Here is a 15,559-nt window from a genome sequence, read left to right as displayed (position 1 = left end):
GAGACAAGATGGAGCTTTTACCTCGAGGGATTCCATATATATGAGAGCTCTGAAGGCGTTAGAGGAGAAACTAAACGTTTGGTAGGCGCAAAACGTGCGTAGAGCTTTAAAGATCAACCATAATAGCTGATTGCCGGAAGGGGAATCGCAAGCGACGAAGGAGATGGTGAAGATGGCGGCTTCCCTAATCTTCTTAGCTTTGTCCGTATCACCACTTTGGACAGATACAAAGCTTAATAAACAGAAAATCAATAAGTCCAAAGTCCACTTTTTGTCGATGTCCATTCGTTACCCATCAATTAAAAAAAAAAAGAGGTGGAGTCCACAATGTTATATTAGTTTCCGACCTTTATAATATATATTAGTTTCGACCATCAATGTACAAAGTATCCTTTGGTGCAATGGTATAGTTGTGGGTGCTTATATCTCAATAACCCGGGTTCTAGTCACATATTTGACATTTTTTTACATTTTTAAAAAGTAGGACCCACAGATCGCGGATGTGTCGCATCAGGATGAGAGAAACTCTCCTATTATATAATAGATTAGTACATGTTTTATAGGTTAACTGTACCTCTCCTGATATGAGAAAACAATGATACATTTTATTTCTATAGGACCGTTTGTTTCTCAATGATTTTACAGCCAACCCAAATGACAATATTCACATCTAACTCTAATCCGCAATAAACCTGAATTTTTCATATCCACGTCTCCTGTTTCTGACATACCAGAAGAATCGAAGTACTTGTTCCTGTTTTTACATAATGAGATAGCTAAATACTTAACAATGCTAATCAAAAGCTAGACTGACAACATTTAGTTTCATATCTTTCAAACTCTTATCGCAAATCGGTATACAAGCTGCAACTATTCAACAAGTTCATTATCATCAAAGAGACCATCCATGGAAACATCTCAAAAGAAGTAGAGAGAAATATCAAAAGAGTAAAAGAAAACCTTCTCATTACTTCTTCTTCATCTTCTTCTTTTCCCACCTCTACTTCTACTGATATAACTGTAGTTAATTCTACATTGAAACAAGCAGCAACAAAGGTAAGAACAATCGTCGAATGAAATACTATAACAAACAAAAACGAAGAAAAGGCTTCTCTCATTCGTGGTTTCAGACATTGCAAGCTTACAATGCCATGACTGACTATCTCACCAACTAAAACAACAACAACACAAAACATGTTTTTTCTTCTTCTAAACCGATCAAAACTCTCGACGATCATGAGAACTCCCTACCAAGCTTCTGAATAGCAGAGAACATCTTCCTCCTGGAGCCAACAGCAGTAATCCCCATATCTTTCAAATCATCCAAAGTCAACAAAGGCAAAACCTCATCATCAACCTCATGTATCTCAAACATAGGCCAGTATCTCCCTAACCCTAACTCTTGCAACCAAATCTTGACCCCTTCTCTACCGTAAAACCCACCACCACCACCACGGTCTCTCACTAAAGACTCCTCCTTTACCGGACTCTCTGAATCTTCTCTACTGAAATCCCTAAACCCACCTTCCAATTCTTCCCAATTGGAGCTTACCCGCTTCGCCGCACCTGCTGTAGATGACCCGACCCGTTTCTTGACCCGCCAACTCCCAACCACACCAAAAGAATCAACGTTTTCATCATCTAGGGTTCCGATATTCGTCAGGGCCCGAGTCCTCGTCGACGATTTGGTCTTGTTCCCCGTCGCCGTCGGTGCCCACTTCGGTTTCCTCGACTGAGGATCGTAGTGATAGTCGCCGCCGATTTCGCCTAATCGAACGCTTGGTCTCCTCAGTCGTTTCGATCCGCCGCCGGGGATCGCCAGCGCTTCCGCTGAGGTTGAAGGAACCGAAGGAGTGACGCCGCCGTTTGGTTGCTGATTACTGTTGTCAGCTGGTTGCAGTTCCGCCATTTCTAGAGCTTTCTTGTTTCACTTTAGAAGCTAGTTGAGAGGACGAAAGGTCAAATCTTTTTGCTTAGGTATTTTAGGTTTTATCTGGAGAGGTCAGAAGAAGTGGGATGTGAGAAAAGATAATCGTCATCAGGTGAATCGAACTAGGCCGAGGAGAGAGAAAGATGGGATGTTCTTTTTTTCTTTTTTTTACACGTACGCTCGTGCACAACTATGAGAGTTCTGTAATGAAAAGCAAATCCTTTCGACTTTCCGACACTTCCAATTTTTATCCCTCATATACATTTTTAGCTTAATTCAGTTGACGTTAATGATGAAAACGTCTTGTGCTGATTCAAAAGATGTAAGATTTTAGATTCCGCCAGCTAAAGGTATGTATATTTAATGATAAAGATGTTTTGTAAGTTAAGTGCATCAATAGAGTAGTATACTTGTACCATATAAGCTGATGATTATTCCAGTAATAAATAGATATTTTATGACAAAATGACCACACAAATCTTATTTACATTTATACTTTTTCTTTATTTGATCAAATATAATCAATAATTTTTAAAGCTAATCATGCATACAATTTAAATTAGAAAGATCCAAGAACTGTTCAAATAAATGTATATTGGTTAAGTGACATAAACTTTAGAATTTGATTTGTGTGTTGATGTCTTCTCTTAACGTGCAAAGAAAATTGTTCATGTATCTGTATGGTTATAGTTTTATAATGGATATATTCTTCAATTGAAAGGTTTGTGCGATGCAAGGAGGCTTGAATGGGCAGAAGTGTACCGAGAAATGGAGCAGCTACACAAGTGTCCTCCAACATTGTTACTCACTATTAGATGGGCTCTCAAAGACGAACCTAACAGAAGAAGCTTATGGCCTCACCCGAGAGATATCCATAAGAAGTCTGGAGTGGACTCAACGACTTTCAAAACGCTTTTACATGGATTAGCAATACATGTCTCCCCGGGTTAGCTCTGCAGCTAGCATGGAAATTGACGGCTGATGGTAAATCTCCGGATGAGCTCACGAGGAATATGATAATTTAGCGTGGGAAAGCTGAGAGGACAGTCCAGATGTTAAATCAAGTTTCACGTGGAGGAATAAAGTGGGTGGGCTGATGTTATCTCATACACAAACATGCTATGGGTCTATGCAAGTCTAATTTGTAGAGAAGGTGCAGTATTTCTTCTTGAGAGGATAATAAGTGAAGCGATTGTACCAACTACCAACTACCAAGTACTGCTACACGAAATATATGGGTTCGACGTTTTATACTTGATGACAACTTGAGCTCATGTGCCCAGTGGCAGAGCTATTATAGACAAAAAAAACATCTATGAGGTCTGAACCTATGACATGTGGATCAAAAGGAAGGATCTTAACCAATTTACCAATTACCATAATAACAACATGCAAAATATGCCTACAAACTTATATTTATAGACTTTACATGGGTCAGTTGACCACCATGCCTCTTAAGTGCCTCCGCCACTGCATGTGCCTCATGGTCAGTTTACCAAATGGTAACTCAAACTTGCTCAAATTTTCTGGGAACCGTTTGTTTCTTAGTATGACTAGAAGCATCAAAACTTATATTTATAGACTTTCTGGGAACCGTTTGTTTCTCACTGAACCCTTTAAGAAATCAAGGAAAATATTTGGATCCTTGAGAAAAATCAGTCGACTGTATTTTTGCTATGTGACAATACATTACTGAGAGATTGCTAAGCAAATATGATGAGACATATGCGTTTTGGTCAAGCTTCTGTTGCAATATGGTTATTTGATGAGCATTCTTTCACTCTAAAATCTGTTTTTTTTGGTTGTTGATGAAGATTTTTCCTTCTTTGAACCCAGCATTCTCATGGTGATAGACTATAGATGCTTTGAATCTCAAGATTCAACTTAACTGAAATTCAAAAGAAAGAAAAATATATCAAATAGTTTTAGAAATATTTTTAAAAGATTCCCTTTTTACTATGTCTAGAAACTAATATAAAGTAAAACATAATAATAATTAAAAATTGTAAATATTAACAATGATAATTAGTTATAAGAACTAACGCATTAATAATATCAACGTAACTGGTCAATGTGAGAAATAATGTGAATAGACACATAAAATACTAACTATTTTGAGTAATATTATAGAAATTGCTAAACTCAATACTAAAAAAATACTTAAACGTCGTTTAAACCAATTTCAAAAATTATAACCAATTTGCGGTATAGATGAGATTGTACCGATTTTCTAAACACCTCTAAAATGTGATTTCTATCATCATGTTGAGTTTTCTAATTAAAATACATTTAAATTTTATATATTTTTGTAAAAAAATAATTATATCATCAAAAATATGATTTATTATTTTCAAAATGATTTATATTTTTCCGCTAAAATATCATCCACATGTAGAATATCACCCACGCGGATTAAGTTGACACATTCAATTTAAAAATCATGAACCATATTAGATCAATATAATTTCAAACTTGGCTTTGAATTCAAATTAAATAATGAATATTAAATTATGTAAAGGGAAATATCCACCAGCACTTGACTGCTGGGTCCCACAGCCACGGTGTTCAGGTCACTTGGTTCTCCCGCGATGCTCGCAAATGGGTCTTCTCCGCTTCAAACGATGTCGTTTCGGGGTCTCAATTATTCCCAACACTTTTCTCCAAATCTCACCGAACGGTTTTCCTCTTTTGATTTTCTCGAGAAAATCTAGCTTTTTCCCGAGAAATTCGATTTTTTCTCTCTGATTAATCAGTGGATTACTGGTAACTTCACGAAACGTTAGTTATGGATCGGAGGAGGGCGGGCAGCCCAGTGTATGGTCGCCAGTGGAGCGACACATCGAACAGTACCGAATCGTCGTCGCCGACGATGTCTCCTGCTCACCGGAAACAACTGGGAGGCGTGGGAGGTTTCTCCACCGCCAAACGGTCTCAAAACGTTGCTGCCAAAGCGGCGGCTCAGAGATTGGCTAAGGTCATGGCCTTGCAGAACAAAGACAACGGAGACGAAGATGAGGAAGACGAGGATGAAGATCTAAGCCTCAGATTCGCACCTGCTTCTCTGAAACCCGCTCGTCACGCACCTTCTTCTCTATCCTCCACTGGGAGCAATAACAGCAACGGAGATAGTAAACCGCCGGCTGTTTCCTTCGCTCTCCGCAACAGATCGCCGTCGCCTGCGGTGAATTCCGCATCCCTGTTTCTAGAAATAGCTCAGATCAGTTTGATTTTGAATATGTTATGAACTTTGATTTGTTTCTTTTTTTATGGGTTGATTATAGTTAGGTAGGAACTTCGTTGAGCAAGTGCCTTCGGTGCGGTCTGCTTCAGCCGGAAGGCCGTCGATATCGACTAGATCCACGACTCCGACTCCTAATCTAATGCCCCCAAGCAGGGTGGCGGTGAAAGCTCCGAGTGCTATTCCTCCACTTGATCCTCCTACTAGGAACCGAGATAAAAGGTTGTTGCTTTTTCATTTTTCAACTTCTTAGACCATTGGAGTGAAACTCACCTCAATTTTTAGTATGCCTAGAGGAAAAATATAGAATTGGGTTGGAGATGGTTTTAGAGATGTGGTTAGTCAAAGCTTGATATAGAGAGGTTTATAATAAATGGGAAGTCAATGGCCTCCTTGCTCAAAGATATAGTGATTGCCCCTTTCGTCTAATGTCCAGATTTTTAATGTTCATAGGTTTTTTGCTGATCTACCATCAGTAAATTCAAAAGAAAAGGGTGATCAGCGGGAAGCTTCAGCTCTTCGTGATGAAGTATGTGATTGTTTCTTTTATCCTTTTTGGTATCTGGTCAATTTTCTGTGTTTGCATATTGGAATATTATAGTCAAAATCAGAATTTGTGCGCGAGTCGGAAGATGTCTTGACTTGAGGCTGATTAATTTTTAACTGCAGCTGGATATGCTACAAGAGGAGAATGAGATTGTACTGGAGAAGGTTTGATGTCTGACATTGAAATTTATTTTTAATTAATAAAGCTGTTCACCTCCGTTGTGCATAACATTCGCTCTTGATTACAGCTTCGCCGTGCAGAGGAAAAAAAGGCGGAAGCAGAAGCTAGGGCTAAGGAGCTTGAGAAACAGGTTTTGGAACCAGTTTTCTTGAGTAGTTCATTCTTTTTACTGATGTTGCTTCTTAAAACCCCTAAGGGAAAAGATTCGCCACTCGTTTGCACCCCTTTATTGACAATATTTATTAGACTCAAGTCAGCAATCGTTATCTTGTTGATACAACCTCCTGCCTTGTTGCGCTATCTATATTTTTAGGAGAGGACGTAAATAGTTGCCTAATATCTACTGGAGATGTTGAGTGTATACAAATGTTATGAACTTACTCTGACTTATATCTAGTATAAGCAGGCTTTGTTAAAATATAGGTGGTGATGCAGATTATATTTTGATAAAATCATTTACAAATGGACCGATCTATTCTCATATGTTAGCACTTGCAGTTTCAGTGATTTGCATATTTATTTACTTCAAATCGCCTGTGCTTTAGTATTGGCAGTTGTGCAAGGTTTCATTTGTTTTATCCTTTTCCCCTAAAAGGTTGCCTCTCTTGGTGAAGGAGTGTCTCTGGAGGCAAAACTGTTAAGCAGGTAAAAGCTTGTGCTTTCTTTTGCTTCTCTCTGTGTTTCTCTTTTCCAGAATCATGGGTGGTACTTATGATCGCTGATGTTGTTAATTGTGTCTTTCTATAGGAAGGAAGCAGCATTGCGTCAAAGAGAGGTTAGTGTGAACATAAATAACGTAGCTTATTTATGTAAAAAATAAATATTATTTAAGCTGTGGAGGAAAATGGTTCCTGTTACAGGCTACTCTAAATGCTGCTAAACAGAAAAACAATGGGAAGGATGATGTACTTGTTTCTCTACGGTCAGAACTTGAGGTAATACACTGGAGTATTGGTTTCATTTGTTGCAACATTTTTATTTGCATGATGAAACCTTGTCTTATTCGTCTCTGCTATGTTCAGAGCTTGAAAGACGAGGCTACTACCGCTGCAGAACGGCTTCAAGAAGCAGAGTCTGAAGCGAAATCTCTTCGCACAATGACTCAAAGGATGATTTTAACACAGGACGAAATGGTTTGTCGAGAAAGCCTAGGTCTCCTATTCTATCAATCATTTATAAGTTTCTGAATTTATCAATTATTGACTCATATAGGAAGAAGTAGTCCTGAAGAGATGTTGGCTTGCCCGATATTGGGGTTTGGCTGTGCAATACGGTAGGTGGCTTATCCATTTAAAAACAAAAGAGTTCAATCTAAACTAAAATAATAATCTGTTAATACATTTTTCACATATTTATGGTGTGGTAATTATACATGTAGTACATCTGATATGTGCTTTCTTCCAATTCTATCCTTTTGTAGACATTTTTGCGGATATAGCACTATCCAGGCATGAGCATTGGTCGGCGTTGGCTCCTCTTCCATTTGAGCTTGTCACCTCTGCAGCACAGAAGGCCAAGGATTTATCTTGGGATAAAGGCTCGTCTAAATTCTGCTTTAGTTTAAACTGTAAAGTATACCTTGCTTATTGTTGTTCCCAATGAAGCAGGTGGGAATGATCGGAATAGAGCTGCTAGAGATTTGAGTGATCTAACTGGAGAAGGAAATATTGAAAGTATGCTTTCAGTTGAGATGGGTTTGAGAGAGCTAGCATCATTAAAGGTGTCCGCTCTTGATTCTAAGTTACCTTTAACTATAGATCTCTAAAGACAACGTTTTAAAAATCTTCTTTTATGTTTAAATATTCAGGTTGAGGATGCTATCGTTCTTGCATTTGCCCAGCAGAGAAAACCAAGTTTGATACGTCAAACTGTTTCTGGTATGTATGGAATTACGAGCTTTTAACACCAAAATATATCCTTCACTTTCTCTCCGCTTCTATTCTTAAGATGTCTATGAGCATTGTCTTCTATAGAAACACACATAAGCTCTTATAATGAAGCTGCACCGGTTTCTGCTCAAAAGTTATCATTATTATTATTCAGTAATGGCATGTCTCTGGTCACATCCAGACGATGGTATATATATCTTTGGCATCCTGCAGAGCTAAAAGCAAATGTGATTATTTGTTTTTTCCTATGTCTTACAGATCACAAAGGTCATGGAGAATCCAGATTTGTAGATGCATATGGTAAGGAAAAAACTTTCAGGTTCTTTTGATCTTCTCTTTGTGATCCACCCTTATGTAGAGGTTCTTGGGGCGTCGAACCCTCAACCATTGGATGTTGATAGTGCGTGGAGTTGTCGATTTAGTAGAGAAAGTGGTCGAGAAAAAAGAACTTGGAGACACTAGGCCGATATATGCCTTCGTCGGACTAATAGTCACATGTCAATGTCATCAGCCATTTCATTAATTATTTTTTACAATATTCCCATCTTATTTTTAAATGCAGAATTGGGTGAAGCGGAACAAGAAGATGTTGCCTTTAAGCAGGTACTTTCTCATCATCAAATACACGTGTATCCTGATTGCAGTTGCTTAGAAAGACATGTAGAGCAATGGAACATACACGGGTTTCAATCAAAATATGGTCTTGATTGCTACAATTTCACATAATCCAGGCATGGCTGATGTACTTCTGGGGCAGAGCTAAGTTACTGGGTGTGGAAGAAGACATCGCAGAAGAACGTGTCCAGCTATGGATCAGCCGTAGCAACGGGAAATCAACTACTTCTCACGATTCCTTGGATGGTAAAAATCACACCTACTGACTTATCGCTTGAAAATCTTTTCGATTCACAATGATGAAGCTGAAATGTTTCGATTTTTCTTTGTCTTCCTTCAGTGGAAAGAGGATTGATAGAGCTAAGGAAACTGGGAATAGAACAACAGTTATGGGAAGCTTCTCGAAGAGAAATTGATCAGCTTCCATCTCCCACTTCTTCTCCTTCGAATCACGATCTCGATGCTGATCCATAGTTGAAGCTTTTTCCTCTCTTGTAATTTGTTGCTTCTTCCTCACTACGGTATATGAAATTTTCGGTTTGTATATTTCTTTCTTTTCATGCAAGTTTCACGAAGAATCTGTGTACTCTTTTTTCACACTCCGACTGTGTAAGCTTTGGTATTCTTAAATTCGCAACTTAAGTTCTACAAGCTTTGGTTAAAGAAAATAACTCGATTCAGCTCTGACCATGTTATTCTCATTTCATTTTTTCGTGTTGAGGGAAGCTCCCCATGGTTCCCGAGCAATCAATATCCAGAAACAATTTAAAAATGCAAAAACAAAATCAAATGAGACAGTTCAACCAACAACACTTCAAAGAGATGAAGAAAAATAAAATCTCTAGAACTCTCCTCTTCCCTTCTACAACACAGGAATTGGATCCTCCATGGCTTCTTCAGCAACAAAACCGTCACCACTTCCGTTCTTACCATTCAACACAACCACACTTCCTTCAGCATCAACATCAACAATCACAGAGTCTCCATCTTTAATCTCCCTTGAAAGCATCTTCTCCGCCATGCTATCTTCCAACAGCCTCATAATCGCTCTTCTCAGCGGCCTTGCACCGTAGCTCGGGTCGAACCCTTCATCCACCACTCTCTCCTTAAACCTCTCAGTCACTTGAAGCTCAATCTCCTTGTCCTTAAGCCTCACCACCACTTCTTTAAGCATTATATCAGCAATCTCCTTCACTTCCAGCTTCGTCAACTGTCTGAAAACAATCATCTCATCCAACCTGTTCAAGAACTCTGGTCTGAAATACTGTTTCAGTTCCTCAGTCACTAGGCTCTTGATTCTGTTGTAGCTGCTGTCTTTCTCGTCGTAGTCGAGATCAAACCCGATTCTTCTACCACCCTTTTCAATCACGCTGCTTCCTACGTTTGATGTCATGATCAGAAGCGTGTTCTTGAAATCAACCGTTCTTCCTTTGCTGTCAGTTAGTCTGCCATCTTCTAGGATCTGAAGCATCATGTTGAAAACATCAGGATGAGCTTTCTCTATTTCGTCGAAGAGGACAAGCGTGTAGGGCCTGCGTCTAACCGCCTCCGTTAGCTGACCTCCTTCCGTGTATCCTACGTAACCAGGAGGCGAACCAATGAGTTTCGAAACGGTGTGTCGCTCCATGAACTCACTCATGTCCAGACGGATCATTGCTTCCTCTGAGCCGAAGTAGTAAGCAGCCAAGGCTTTGGCAAGCTCTGATTTCCCCACACCGGTTGGACCAGAGAAGATGAAACTTGCTATTGGCCGGTTCGGGTTCTTGAGTCCAACACGTGCACGTCGGATGGCCCTGCTAATGGCTTTGACGGCTTCGTCTTGGCCAATGACTCTTGTGTGAAGAGTCTGCTCCATCTTGAGAAGACGGCTAGATTCATCAGAGGAGACTTTCTCTACTGGGATTCCTGTCCAGGTGGAGACAATGTGTTGGATGTCGGATTCAGTGACAGTAGGTCCCCCTTCCTCGCCAGCTTCAGTCTCAGCTTTGTTCACTTCTTTGCCTTTGGCTAAAACAGCAGCTATCTCGGCTCTAAGCTCTATTTCCCGGTCCCGGTGAGAACCAGCCTGTTGGAGAAGAACTCAGGGACTTCTAACAACTAATCTTGGATTCATCAATACTAAGAAAAACTCTAAGACAATACCTTCTCAAAGTCTTGGCCTCTTACAGCTTCATTCTTCTCCTTAGTGATCTGTCTGAGTTGCCTTTCAAGCTCTCTAGCTTCCTCAGGGACCTAAGTAAACAAAAATTTCCATCCTCAACCAACTCCAATAGAGATATATAAGTGGTAGCTTTCTGATAATGCAAGAAACATTCAAACACAAACCTGAGCGTGACGCAGCCTAACCCGAGATCCAGCTTCATCAATCAAGTCAATGGCTTTGTCGGGAAGAAACCGGTCACTGTTCATTCAAGAGAATAGAATAGGTTGAGAAATTGATTCAACATGTTGTGTGTTGGTGAAAGAGTGAGAATAGAGAAAACAAGAGTACCTGATGTACTGATGTGACAACTGCGCAGCAGCAACCAAAGCTTCATCAGTGTAGCGGAGCTTGTGGTGGATCTCATAACGCTCACGCAGACCGTGCAAGATCTGTATAGCTTCGTCTACAGTTGGTTCAGGTACTTTGACAGGCTGGAACCGTCTCTCCAGTGCAGGATCTTTCTCAATGTGCTTCCTGTACTCATCCAATGTTGTTGCACCAATACACTACAACAACCGTTAAAACAAAAACTTATTTATGGTTCTATTAGTTTACATTTTGACCAATAGAAAGAAAGAAATAAAATCAATCTTACCTGCAATTCACCTCTTGCAAGAGCTGGCTTTAAGATGTTAGCAGCATCAATGGCACCTTCAGCGGCTCCTGCACCGATCAGAGTGTGCACTTCATCAATAAACAGGATTATGTCATCACTTTGTCTGATCTCCTCCATCAGCTTCTTCAACCTTTCTTCAAATTCTCCACGGTACTTCGTTCCAGCCACAAGAAGACCCATATCAAGGGTTATCACCTGGACAAACAAAATGTAGGCGGTAAATACTTTAAAACATATATACATGTGCAAACTTCACAGCATCTTTAAAACAATGATCCAATGGGAGAATATTTACCGTCTTCCCCTCAATTGTTTCAGGGACATCTCCACTGGCAATTCTCTGTGCGAGTCCTTCAGCTATTGCTGTCTTACCAACTCCAGGTTCTCCAATAAGACAAGGGTTGTTCTTGGTTCTTCGAGCCAAGATCTGGACCACTCTTTCTATCTGTGGCTGCCTTCCAACAACTGGATCCAGTTTACCCTGGAACAGAGAGTTAAGACACACAAATTTCAGAAAAAAAGCATTCAATCAAGTATTAATATTACACTTGAGAGTTTCTTCAAGATGAATATTGGAGTAAGCTATTTTTGATTACCTCTTCTGCTAGTTTAGTTAAGTTGGTCCCATACTCTTCTAGTGTTGGCATTTTGCTGTTTCCGCTAGATCCTCCACCCACGCTTGCCGTCACTTCATTGTTTTCTCCCACCATACGTATAACCTGACAAAAAATATATATATATATACTCAAAATGTATTCAAGATATTGTTTACCAAAGACATTAAATGATTCAGAGTTTATGCATTTACCTGCGTCCGGATGTTGCTAGCATCTACACCCAAATTCTCCAGGACACGAGCTGCAACACCTTCCCCTTCACGAAGAAGACCAAGCAGAAGATGCTCTGACCCAATGTAGTTATGCCCTATTATCCAAAATAACAAAAACAAGTCAAAACGTGTTGAGTTTCATCAGTCAAGAAAGTAAATGGGATCATTTACCAAGTTGGCGAGCTTCCTCAAGTGAGAGCTCCAGGACACGCTTTGCACGAGGAGTAAATGGGATCTCCACAGCCACAAAACCACTGCCTCTTCCAATGATCTTTTCCACCTCCACACGAGAATCTTTAAGATTGATCCCCATGGATTTAAGAACCTTTGCAGCGATTCCAGTGCCTTCCCCAATCAGTCCCAACAGTATTTGCTCAGTGCCAACAAAGTTATGGCCAAGCCTCCGAGCTTCCTCTTGAGACAGCATGATGACCTTGATTGCTTTCTCGGTAAACCGCTCAAACATGGCTTTTGTTACACCTCGGCTAGCTTTTTCTCTCCGGGAAGAAGACATTTGAAGGTTAACCTTACCGAAAAAGTCGTGGCTAGGCCTTGCCACCCGATCCAGCGCATTGGAAGCCCTTAAACCAGAGAAGCTCTGGATACTCAAAACGGATGTTTGAGAAGTGTACATCATCTTCACACATCTTCTTGGTTTTCTGTAGTCTTCTGACTGAAAGTCTCTTCCGGAACCAAGTAAAGAACGGGATGTAGAATTAGCCAAGAGCCTAGCCATGATGCAAGAGTTGGAGGCTGCATTGCGTAATGGTAATAAGTCATTAGTTTTAGCTCTATACAGACTAAGACCACGAGGAAAACATCATAAACTCATTTTAAAAAAAAAAAAACTAAAAGGCAATCAAAAAGCTTTGTGTAACCTTTCACTTATACTTGACCAAATCCAACAAGTGTTAATATGTTATCTTGCAATAGTTGAGTAAATCAGCAGCAAGTCAAAGGCTACTAAAGCTACTCATCCTCTTGATAGAAACAGCATAGGCACATAAAAATAGCAGAAGAGTATCACAAAGCTTAATCTCAAAAGCATTCTTAGAGGCAATGCAACCAAAATAGTAAAGTAACTTCAACTACCAAGCATTCATTTTATGAACAAATCGATACAGGAATTCACACAAACCCTAATCTCAAAGTCAGCATATTTTTTTTTCTCAAATCAAATGAAGAGTAGCCAGATTCATAAAAATCAAAATGAAACCACCAAAAGACTTAGGAGAAATAGAAAACTCCACCTTAAAAGTTCACACAGCAGAAAGACGGAAGCTTTCTTCTGTGAGAGAAAAAAAAAAACAAAAATTGAAGAAAAAGAAAGAGTGAGTAAGTAGCAAAGGAAAGGAAAGGGTTTTAAAGTTTTACCTATCTACTACGCCTTTGGCCCTTTGGATGGAGAAGTGCGAGAAAGCGAGAGAGAGACTCTCTTTTAATGGTCGGCCCGTGTGGGGAAGGAAAGAGATAGGAAAGCGAAGACGAAACAAATAAAGATTTCTTTCTTTCTCTCTTTTTATCGCTCTCTACTACAAGCATCGCCGCCGTTCATATCATCTCACCTACCTATTATTCACCGTTGGATTACTCCTGAGAGTTTTCCACCGTCGGATTAAATTACTAAGTCAGCCCCCACCCAATAATGAGAATCTCGGTCTGTAGGATAAGGAAGGAAAGGGTTCGTGTCGAGAGAGACCGGTTTTGTCTGGAAACCAAATCCAAAAGACATAAAATAAATAAACCAAATAAAACCGGTACTGTGACATCACACTTTTATTTATTTTTTTCATATCTATTTTCGTTGGCTAGAGAGAGAGAGATTAGTTGTCATCATCGACCGTTTGCTCTACCATTTGGGTGTGTTTTTAAACTTCCTTGTCTTTTGATCTAATCATTTCTTAGTTTTGATCTCGATTTTGAATTGAGAAATGGGGATTCAGGATCTATGTCAGTTCGTCTAAACTCAAGGAATGTCGATAGAGATCAGATCGATTAGTTGGTTTTCGATCTATTCTCTGTCTTTACGTACAGTTTCGTGTTAATTCTGTCTTTCTTTTCTTTTCTTTTTTTGTCAACTTTCATAAAAGAGTCTTAATACTCTTTTTTCTGACAAAGAGGTTACCCGTTTTAACGAAAAAAATCTTTCAATTTTTTTTTGTGAAAACGTTTCGTTTGCTTTTTTCCTATTTAGCAATTCTTACGGAACCATTGAATTCATGCGAAGGATAAGCCGTGTGTTATTTTTTTTTAATAAACGTTCTACTACTTGTTGCTTAGGGAATCATAATCAAGAAAGCAAAAAAAAATGGAAGAAGAGTATGAAAGTCGTCGAATGAGGAGATGGGAAGAGTTGGACACAGACATCTTAGTGAAGATTTTCCACAAGTTCAGCGTCTTTGAACTAGCTCGTGTTTGTAGTGTATGGAGAACTGCTTGTTGCCATCCCATCCTCTGGAAGACTCTTGATTTGTCACACATGAGATCTAGCTTCATCAAGATCCCACTGGAGCCTTATGTCTACGTCGAACGTCGCTCTGATGAGTCCCTCACTCGCATCCTCAAACTCTCCATGAATCTTAGCGGAGGGAACACGAGGACCTTGGCTTTCCATTTCAACTTGTTCTTGAGTGATGATCAGCTTACTTACACCGCTGAACGGTAATATGCCTTGTAACTGAGTTGAATCTTCTTCTTAATACTAAAAAAAAAAAGTGTATCCGTTGTCTTTGCAGGTGTCCAGGGCTGAGACGACTCGTCTTACCAGCTTGGAACAGAATAAAGATGACTGGGATATGCAAAGCCATAAGGATTTGGAAAGATCTCGAGTCACTAACAATGCCTAGCATCGCAAACCCGCCTTACCTCTTCACAGAGATCGCCAACAACTGCAGCAACTTCAAGGAGTTAAAGATCATGGGTCCATTCGAGATCTTCTTTGCAGACACCCTCATCAGCTGCCTCCCTCACCTCAAAACTCTCATCCTTAGATGCTCTTCGATAAATAGGGAGGCACTGATCAAAATCCTTGACGGGTTAAAGGATCTTGAGGTGCTCAACATATCTCACTCTTACCTTGTGGAGTTGAGTGGGTGGCAGCCGCAGAAGAAAGTGATTGTGAGAGAGCTCGATGAGGTGATACTTGAGAAAGCTTCGAGGCTGAAGAGGTTCTTGACTTGTATGGAGCATGAGACTTGTATCATGTGTCAGAGGACTGAGAATGATGAAGGGATTGTTAGATGGTATAAGTATGAAGAAGATGACTGGAAGGTTGATGAAGTGAGCTCTCTTCATCTTTAATGTTTTTTCTCATATTATTTGTCTCTGTCAAACTTTGCTACTTCATCTTTTACTCTCTGTTGTTGTGTGTATATATAGATGTAGGCAAATGCCTAAAATAGTAAAATTTGTATTTTGTGTCAATACTATATATCACCAACCTTAAGAATAATAAATAACTAGATCTTGATCCGCGCCCTCGCGCGGGTATTGGATTTAACTTGCGTTCAGTG

At 39.7% G+C, this 15,559-nt stretch overlaps 4 protein-coding genes across 11 annotated transcripts; 2 read left to right on the top strand and 2 right to left on the bottom strand.

Annotated features, from left to right (window-relative positions):
* Positions 1-861: 861 nt before the first annotated feature.
* Positions 862-4,298, bottom strand: LOC103873114. Its single transcript, XM_009151545.3, has one exon. It carries the CDS (start codon positions 1,907-1,909, stop codon positions 1,235-1,237), a length of 675 nt encoding a protein of 224 aa, XP_009149793.1. The 5' UTR covers positions 1,910-4,298; the 3' UTR covers positions 862-1,234.
* A 241-nt stretch (positions 4,299-4,539) lies between these two features.
* Positions 4,540-9,047, top strand: LOC103873113 (coiled-coil domain-containing protein SCD2). The gene is made up of 17 exons (XM_009151544.3): positions 4,540-5,111; positions 5,212-5,390; positions 5,622-5,697; positions 5,838-5,879; positions 5,963-6,025; positions 6,491-6,540; positions 6,643-6,670; positions 6,756-6,830; positions 6,918-7,028; positions 7,108-7,168; positions 7,316-7,432; positions 7,503-7,615; positions 7,703-7,772; positions 8,043-8,084; positions 8,347-8,387; positions 8,516-8,645; positions 8,740-9,047. The coding sequence occupies exons 1-17, from the start codon at positions 4,716-4,718 to the stop codon at positions 8,871-8,873; spliced, it is 1,728 nt and encodes a 575-aa protein (XP_009149792.1). The 5' UTR covers positions 4,540-4,715; the 3' UTR covers positions 8,874-9,047.
* Positions 9,048-9,075: 28 nt separating this feature from the next.
* LOC103873112 (chaperone protein ClpC2, chloroplastic) lies at positions 9,076-13,642 on the bottom strand. Of its 3 annotated transcripts, none has more exons than XM_009151542.3 (11): positions 13,422-13,601; positions 13,298-13,335; positions 12,219-12,800; positions 12,027-12,142; positions 11,815-11,937; positions 11,514-11,699; positions 11,198-11,413; positions 10,891-11,108; positions 10,725-10,800; positions 10,542-10,631; positions 9,076-10,464 (listed from the first exon to the last, which is right to left on the bottom strand). In XM_009151542.3, the coding sequence occupies exons 3-11, from the start codon at positions 12,781-12,783 to the stop codon at positions 9,262-9,264; spliced, it is 2,793 nt and encodes a 930-aa protein (XP_009149790.3). In that variant the 5' UTR covers positions 12,784-12,800; positions 13,298-13,335; positions 13,422-13,601; the 3' UTR covers positions 9,076-9,261. The 3 variants fall into 3 exon arrangements, with proteins under 3 accessions (XP_009149790.3, XP_033130013.1, XP_033130012.1); XM_033274122.1 differs by having other exon boundaries at positions 13,298-13,332; positions 13,422-13,559; XM_033274121.1 differs by lacking the exon at positions 13,298-13,335 and having other exon boundaries at positions 13,422-13,642.
* Positions 13,643-13,763: 121 nt separating this feature from the next.
* On the top strand, positions 13,764-15,546 carry LOC103873111 (F-box/LRR-repeat protein At3g48880). 6 transcript variants are annotated; one of them, XM_033274125.1, is made up of 3 exons: positions 13,764-13,907; positions 14,328-14,708; positions 14,783-15,541. In XM_033274125.1, exons 2-3 carry the CDS (start codon positions 14,356-14,358, stop codon positions 15,345-15,347), a joined length of 918 nt encoding a protein of 305 aa, XP_033130016.1. In that variant the 5' UTR covers positions 13,764-13,907; positions 14,328-14,355; the 3' UTR covers positions 15,348-15,541. The 6 variants fall into 6 exon arrangements, with proteins under 6 accessions (XP_033130016.1, XP_009149788.1, XP_009149787.1 ...); XM_009151540.3 differs by having other exon boundaries at positions 13,871-14,045; XM_009151539.3 differs by lacking the exon at positions 13,764-13,907 and adding an exon at positions 13,914-14,080 and having other exon boundaries at positions 14,783-15,546.
* The last annotated feature ends 13 nt before the right edge of the window (positions 15,547-15,559 follow it).

Source organism: Brassica rapa, chromosome A06 (genome assembly GCF_000309985.2).
Source record: "Brassica rapa cultivar Chiifu-401-42 chromosome A06, CAAS_Brap_v3.01, whole genome shotgun sequence".
Lineage (NCBI taxonomy): Eukaryota > Viridiplantae > Streptophyta > Magnoliopsida > Brassicales > Brassicaceae > Brassica > Brassica rapa.
Note: the sequence above shows the minus strand (reverse complement) of the source record. Positions and strands in the feature narration are given on the sequence as shown.

Coding starts and splice junctions, on each gene's coding strand:
- LOC103873114 (XM_009151545.3), bottom strand. CDS start 1,909: ATGGCGGAACTGCAACCAGCTGACAACAGTAATCAGCAACCAAACGGC.
- LOC103873111 (XM_009151539.3), top strand. CDS start 14,356: ATGGAAGAAGAGTATGAAAGTCGTCGAATGAGGAGATGGGAAGAGTTG. Junction 14,709..14,782: donor CTTACTTACACCGCTGAACG/GTAATATGCCTT, acceptor TTGTCTTTGCAG/GTGTCCAGGGCTGAGACGAC.
- LOC103873113 (XM_009151544.3), top strand. CDS start 4,716: ATGGATCGGAGGAGGGCGGGCAGCCCAGTGTATGGTCGCCAGTGGAGC. Junction 8,085..8,346: donor CAGATTTGTAGATGCATATG/GTAAGGAAAAAA, acceptor TTTTAAATGCAG/AATTGGGTGAAGCGGAACAA. Junction 8,388..8,515: donor AAGATGTTGCCTTTAAGCAG/GTACTTTCTCAT, acceptor CACATAATCCAG/GCATGGCTGATGTACTTCTG.
- LOC103873112 (XM_033274121.1), bottom strand. CDS start 12,783: ATGGCTAGGCTCTTGGCTAATTCTACATCCCGTTCTTTACTTGGTTCC. Junction 11,700..11,814: donor TAACTAAACTAGCAGAAGAG/GTAATCAAAAAT, acceptor TCTCTGTTCCAG/GGTAAACTGGATCCAGTTGT. Junction 11,109..11,197: donor TTGCAAGAGGTGAATTGCAG/GTAAGATTGATT, acceptor CGGTTGTTGTAG/TGTATTGGTGCAACAACATT.